Here is a 7844-nt window from a genome sequence, read left to right on the forward strand (position 1 = left end):
ATAAGTAATATTAAGTAAATCCTTAATCTTATACTTATTTAAAATAGGATTAAACCTATAGATATATTAAGTATATATATATATATTTAATACTAAGAATTTACTTACTTATTATAGTAATTTAATAAGTCTTTAAAAGATTTAAAATCTAATATAGAAAAAGATAGATTATTTTCTACTATTAGATTTAAAATCTTTAAAGAAACCTCTTCTTCTATAAATTCTATAATAATACTAGTTTAAGGTCTTTTTCTACTTTTTATAATAGAAAAAGGATTCTCTCTAGGTACTATATCTAGTTCTATAATAAAAAGTTAGTATATATATTATATTAATATTAATATATAAATACTTAATTTTTTTAAGATTTTTTTCTAATTTTTCATTATAAGTAATAATAGGGTAAGAGGTTTTATAATGCTTAGTAAAATTAGAAGTTTAAAAACCTTCTACTTTTACATTCCAGCTTTTATTATACCTATAGTTATATTAGTATTAATATAATAAATTATAGTATATATATATATAAGAATAATAAAACGTTTACTTACATAATACAAGTTATTTTTATTTCTCTTTCCTTATTATAATTAATAAGTAAAAGAGACCTAATAAATAACTCATTTTTAAAGATATAAACCTTACTAACTTCTAATTTATAATCCTCTTTATTATATAAAGAGTCCTTAAATTTATTACTAATAAAGTTAATAGTACTACTAATATTAATAGTAGACTAAATAAGGGGGGGGCTAGAAGCCCTACTAAGTAAATCTATAATAAAAGAATCTATTATAAAAGAATATTTCTTTTATAAGAATATAAATAATACTTTAAAGAGGTTATAGTAAAAGGTATTAATAGTATAGTTATACTTATTAGTATAAAGAGAGAAAGAAAACTAAGACTTTAAAGTAAGGGGGTAACTTAGTTTTATAGTTAGCTAGGAATTCTATTATTTTCTATTAGTTTTTATAATATTACTAATACTTAACTAGTATTAATAATACTAACTAAGTATTAATAATAGCTAACTAAGTATTAATAATAGCTAACTAAGTATTATTAATATTAATAATATAGTATTACTAAGTAGAAGTTTCTAGAAATATTAAAAAGTATATAGAAACTACTAGAATTCTATTAATAATAGCATATTATTAATACTTTATTAGTATTATTAATATTAACTAAGTATTAATAATAGCTAACTAAGTATTATTAATATTAATAATATAGTATTACTAAGTAGAAGTTTCTAGAAAGATAAAGAAATACATAGAAACTACTAGAATTCTATTAATAATAGTATATTACTAATAGATTAGTAATATATAAGTATATACTTACTTATATAATAGCTTTATTATAGCTATAGTTAAAGTTACTATTAATAGTATATTATAGAAGCTTCTAGAAACTTATAGAAAGTAATAATAACTAAAAGAATATTAAAGAAACTAAAAGAATTAATACTATTAATAATAGTTAATAATATATATACTACTATAAGTAATTTAATTATATTTTTTAGAATTCTTTTTAGAATTTTTAGAATAATATAACTATATATTCTATTTATAGAAAAAAAGTTACTATAAATAGTATATTTTATACTAATTAGTATACTACTAATATACTAATACTAAGCTAGTATTTAACTAGTAATACTAATACTAAACTAGTATAAATTTTACCCTACTAGTACTAGACTTACTAATACTAGACTAGACTAATACTAAATACTAGTAGTACTTTTTCCAACCCTGGTCCTGAAGGGGGCCTCCTTTCAGGCCGCAGAGTCTTTTCTTCTGAGGTAATTCGGGCTAGAATGAGTAATGAGGATGGGGCCGGGAGGGTGCGCTGAGAGCTCCGTCTGGCCCGGACGCTGCCCGGGACAAGGCATTAAACTGGGCCCTGGCAAGCAATTTTTTTCATCGGTACCTCTTTTTCACAGCTTTGCTTTTGGCGCGTTGCCTCCTTGCTTTCTAGAAACCTGGGACGAACACGCGAATGATGGGACGCAAAAAGGGCCGAACCACGCAATGTCTGAGGGCCAGAGGCAAGAAAGAACTGGAGCTTCGCACGCGGGAAGTTTTCGTGGCTTGACGTTTTACTCCTTATTTCCATCATGGTCCCCTGGCGAGAAATAAAATACGTGAAATTTTCTTGTTGATGCTGCTGAATGTGTTGTTGCCGGGAGGCTTTGGTGAGGCGGCAGATGGGTACGTATCAAGCAAGCCACTTGGACAAGTTGGACTAAGGTTACAGCTTAGAGGGTATCCGTATCCGTACATGGTACTCATCAGCTTAGCTTAGCTTAGTACACATCAGCGTGCAATGCAGGGCCAACAAGACAACCTTTGGATCCCAATCCCAAATTGAACCCGCCCGCACCGGCCGGCATCCAAATCTCCCGCCCGCGCGCCCTGCCCTGGTTCCCATACTCGTCCTGCTATGATGTGATGGGCGGTGTCAGCTCTGCGTCCCTGAGTGGATGAAAACAGCCCGCCGCGACGTGGACAGGGTGGCTGCGGCGGTCATGCGATTGAAGAGGGCAGCGCATCATCACATCCGCCCAGGCCGCAGATGACATCTGCCGGGCGAGGAAAGGGGGTTGCTCTGCCGGAGGAGACGTTGACTCCTAGATACAACACTCGGATCTACACCTTGGCTTTCTGGCTGTGATGGTGGTGGTTCGTGTTTTGCTGTGGCGCATGGTTGTAAACAATGTGGCTCTCTTTCTTTTCTCCCTGGCGACAACTAAGACATTGCACGCACTGATTGACCGCTCGCCGCCCCCATGATGCGATGCCATGCGCCCATGAAGCGATAAGGCTTATCCAGGGGCCCGAATCGTGCTATTCGCCAGGGCAGGTTGGCGAGCCCCCTCCTGACCTGCGGTGAGGGCCCTGGAAAGGGTTGAGAGTGTCTTAGACACCGAGACATGCGCCCAGCGCCGGCACTTGCGGGTTGGATCAAATGACGGTGACGATGCGGGAAGAGCGCGGGAGGATTGGGTGTGCAGAGACATGTCAGATGAGTCTTGGAAGAGCACGCAAGATAGGACCTCACGCACCGCCGCCGCAAACGCAACCACACACAACAACGGCCGGATGTTCACTCAGCCTGCAATTGCAAGCGCGTGTCCGTGGGGGGGCCGTAAAAAATGATTTTCCCAATGGCCTCAATTTACTGGCGGCGGGCCTCATCATCTCACGTTCCCGTCTATTCCCGCAAAAGAGGGGCCGCCAACACGCAGGTGGAGGGAGGGGCGTTTTACGTTTCACAGGTATCCGTACCTATGTACGAAGCATGCTTGCTGCATCAGGGAAACGAGAAGAGAGTGGGAGAGAGGGGCCCGGTGCCGCACCGGAGGAGGGGCGTGCCGAAACTCGGTGAAGTGGGCAATAGGCCGACTCCTGGGCATCCTGTTACAAACCTCAACTGTCTTTCGACGCGGACGGAGAGTATGGAGTACACCGCTGAAGGCTTCGGCAACCGGCAGCACCGGTCGTTGACGATACTTTTACGCTACCGTACCACCCGTCCAAGTAAGAGAAAAGGTAAGATGGGATCGTCGTGGCGCGGTCCATGGCGCCATGGCCACATCATCAGCCGGACACTTCGGGCCATGCCACCAGCCAGCCCAGCTAGACAGGATGACGACCGGACGAAGCTGCTAAGACGAAGGGCCAAAAAAACACGGGCTGATTATTACAGTCTGACGAAACCTGATCCTTCGATAAAGCTTGTGTCGACGTCTGGTTTGCCCGATAAGCGCCTTGACAGCACGACCAGCACAGCCAAAAGGGGTCGATGGCGCTCTAGAATCCGGAATATTGGGGTTGGCAGTTTGGCAGTGCACACCGAATGCGTCATGTCATCTCAACGCATCCCGTTGGGCGACTCACTGGCGTCTCTGATTTGTTGTTATCTCGTCACTCGGCCCTCAAACAGAACAACTTCACATGCTCACAGCCACAATCTTCCTATTCTTGGCCGCTCCTTGGCTTGCACGCTGATGACCCCGCAAAGCCACACATCATTATCAACGCCAAGGTCAACGACGAGAGAGAGGGTTTGTTGGCGCCGTAGCTGAGCATGCACGCCCGCAACGAGCCATCTTACGCGAAAATTACTCAAGAAGAAGAAGCCCCTCAGCAATCGGGCGATAGCCACACGCTGTTGGACAAACCGTCTCCGATGCAACGACTCGACGCAACGACTCTCGTCCTTTGATGCGAGGCTCAGCTTTCCCCACAAAGTCGCAAGCCGCAGGTGCCGGGCGGAGCGCACTCCGGGAACTAAAGTTGCCAAGCCGCTGACGGCGTCGTCAGGTTGAGAGAACCGCGACCGCTAACGACCGAAGCTGACAAGAATATTCGCAGGCTAGAGGCCCTACGTGTCAACATGATTTCACGAACACGGCGATCTTTTACCTGGGGCGTCTCCTTGGGCAGCTATTTACCTGTTGATTTGATTAAGCTTTAGGTCAGCCCTGGATAAAGCCCGACTAGCCCAGCTCCACCAGTGGTCGCGTCACTTCATGGGAACCCAAGTAAATATTGACGAAATAGAGTTAGGTTCGACCAGGCAACGGGGGCTGATGATCGCCAGCCCAACAGTCGGCGCCCAACTACCGACGAACCCCGGAAACAGCGACTGATGAGGCTTCTGACGATCTAGCATTGTGGAGATGATAAGGCTTGAGTTCAACGAACCCCTCAATTGAAAGACATTGTGCTACCCAAAAGCTTGAGTTACTGCCTTGATTTCGCCTTGCTTCAGACAGGTTCCCTGATCAGGCCCAGGTAAGTGCACCCTTGACGATGTCCTTTAAACTCTCCTGCTCGACCCCCAGCAGATCGTTATCCACCCCGTCCAAGACAGACCTCCCGGCTCCATCCTGGTAAAGCTGGGCGACAAGGAACGCAACATATGCCCCCTTGTAGTCGCCATCCTGCAGCTTGATCCGCCCCTCTCGTCTGGCCTCGTCCGTGCTGACCGTCGCGGTCTCCCATTTCGTGTTTGTCTGTTTCTCAAGCTCGGCAAGGATCTTTCTCTGGGACGTAGTCAGAGCAGCGATGCTAACGTGTCGGTTCTTCGTCTCCTCGGGATGCTTGAAGACAGCTGCGATGGGCTTTCCGATTTTGGCGATGCTCATCGCAGTGAAGGGTTCATTGCCTGAGTCGTAGATGGTCGCCGAGTGTTGCTTTAGATCAAAACCAAAGTCTGGGAACAGCGCCAGTGACTTAGCAACAGGTTAGCAACAAGATCCGCTCGAAGTTTGCTGTTTGGTTGGATGGGGACGACAGGAACAGCAGAGACGACGAGACACGAGAGGAGCAACAGAGAAGATAGGGACAACCAAGACGATAAGGATAACCAAGACGATAAGGATAACACGGTGCTCACCCTATCAAGCAAAGGACCATTGAAGAACGATGTCCAGGTGAAGTTGTCATTCTTCTCTGCCTTCTCCTTCAAAAGGTTCAAAGCCTGCGCCTTCTTCCCCAGAATGGCGCGGTACTCGGGAACATCATTAGGCCCTTTCGGAACACCGAAGTCGCTAGGGATGACCCTCTTCACGCCAGCCTTCTCAGCGGCATGTATGACATCGACCTGTCTATCCAGGACAGCGTGGCCGAGAAGGCAGAGCACGGCGTCCTGTCCTGACAAGATTTACTGCAACGACTGCGGACTGAAGTCGGTGACGGCAATTTTCACCTGCGGTGGGAAACGCTTTCCCTCGCTAGAGTGCGTGACGATAGTCACAACAAAATCGGCAGCCAGAAGGGCGGGGACGGCATGGATTCCGATGCTCCCGCTGGCCTACGTGACAGTATGTTAATCGAAGCGTTAACTCGCGAGCACCGACAATGAAGATTTGGACAGCAACTTACCCCAACAACTGCTACGTTCATGATTGAGCTCATTTCTTCAGCACCTTGTCCTGAAAATTGACTGAGTGGGTATTGATCGTTGAATTAGATACTGATGTCCTGTCTTCTAAATCTTTCTCTCTTCTTGATGCTTACTTCGTCACAACACTTTATACTTCACCGACTCGAGGAGCCAACGTTATCGTACACCATGCTCTCATCAACTATTCCAATTCGATTAATAATTCATTTTCGGATTTCTCAGCAAGTTTGTAGGTTTAGGTTTCGAAAAAGGCCTCTGCCTGCGGTGAAAGTCAAGTCCGGAGATAACAATGACACAGGGCGTTGTCGCAAGGTTCTTGCGGGTATTATGTTATCAGTGCCAACTTCAATTCAATCTCATTTTGTGAACCACAAGAAACAATCAGCAGTCGATGAAAGGAATGTACCCAGTCGCATGATATGACGGGACTTTGCGCCTTCCAGGTAGCCGTCCCCCTCCAGTGCCAAGTTTGAACGAGAAGGCGGAATCGCGATTCCTCCACGGGCTGAGAACTTTGGGCGCTCGATTTTTATCCAGGTGCTACAAAGTATCCAATTCTTCAAAGCACCTTGGTTCGAGTGTATACCTTCGTGTATCAAACTCCGGAATATCTTTCGTCGCACGAATCCACGCGGCCGGGGCATACATTCCCCAACTTGAGACATTGCGGTTTTCGGACCTCCAGCTAAGAGGGACATTCATGTGCCGATTCCACTGTCTGTCGAAGTCATCACCTGTTGTTTCCCTTAAAATCTTGTAAGAAACGAGTGAGACAATCCTAGAGCCATTCTTTGCCAAGTCCCTCCAACTGTAGTTGAAAACCGTGGAGCAATAACCGCAGATGACAGAACGCCCTCGCTTTGCTCTGGTCATACTTTCAGGTTTCCAAACGTCGTCATACTTGTGATCCATGGGATCCCGCATTGTGAGGCTGTTTGATGGTGGATCAGGTGGTGTTCCCATGAAGATATGCGGGAATATCTCGCGCCACTTGAGGTGGGGACAGATCTGACGAAGGCTAGGTTCATTTTCGACTAGACCAAAAAGGTATCGTACTGCATGTCGGACTTTTTCCTTCTCTTTCGATGGTAGCAATGTGACAACAGTTCGAAGTAACAGGTTTCCGTCGGCTACGATGCAATTTGCAACTAGCAAAGCTTTGGCCTCGTGGTAGTCGCGTGTGAAAAGAGTCCTGGAAGATAGATCTGCCAGACCGTATACATTCAGGCGATGGCGATACGATCTCATTACAGCTCTTATCATGTTCAAGTGTATTTTGGGCGGTAAAAGAGGAGATGAGTATTTCCTGTGGAAAGCCATTAAGGGGTATTTTGGTATGTCCCAGCAGGCTCGGGCACGCCGACCACTCTCTTCCAAATACTTAGGTGGCTCTGAGGATTCTGGTGGATGGAAGACCTTGCACCGATAGCAAAGAACGTTTCTCATGCTGGGCACTTCCCGCTCTAATTGACGGAGAAAATGGAGTCTTTGATCTGTATTCATGCTCGAATTGAAATCGATGATGCATTGCCGCCCAACTTTGAAGAGCATCATTCTACTCGTCAGAGCCAACATCGCACGATCCTTAAGAGTCAGATCTTTGGCTACCAACAAAATGAGCTCGGCCGGAATGATTTCAATCGTGGCGTACCCAGAGATGAGGTAACCGTTCACTACTCTGGGGTTTCTAACGAGGTTAGGCTTTGGGTGAACTTTGCGAGCGCGTCGGAAGACATTTCGCAAACGCCCTTTCGGTGCCCGAACTGTTGGCGCTGTGTAGCCTTCAGGGACTGGTTCTATTGTCCTAGCGGGTGGATTGTGGGGTTGGGCCTGTTTGGGTGCAGGAGACTTTGAAGGTCGAAATGTTAGGCGTCGTATCTTTTGGGAAATAATGTGAGGCATCGTAAAAGATTGAT

At 44.8% G+C, this 7844-nt stretch overlaps 1 protein-coding gene across 1 annotated transcript; it reads right to left on the minus strand.

Moving 5' to 3' along the window:
* Positions 1–4804: 4804 nt before the first annotated feature.
* On the minus strand, positions 4805–5927 carry CGCS363_v014023 (uncharacterized protein; the record flags this gene model as incomplete). Its single annotated transcript, XM_036645872.1, has 4 exons — positions 4805–5254; positions 5419–5670; positions 5731–5835; positions 5907–5927. The coding sequence occupies 4 exons, from the start codon at positions 5925–5927 to the stop codon at positions 4805–4807; spliced, it is 828 nt and encodes a 275-aa protein (XP_036488005.1).
* Positions 5928–7844: the final 1917 nt, after the last annotated feature.

Source organism: Colletotrichum siamense (genome assembly GCF_013390195.1).
Source record: "Colletotrichum siamense strain Cg363 chromosome Unknown KSG_Cg363_contig10, whole genome shotgun sequence".
Classification (NCBI taxonomy): Eukaryota; Fungi; Ascomycota; class Sordariomycetes; order Glomerellales; family Glomerellaceae; genus Colletotrichum; species Colletotrichum siamense.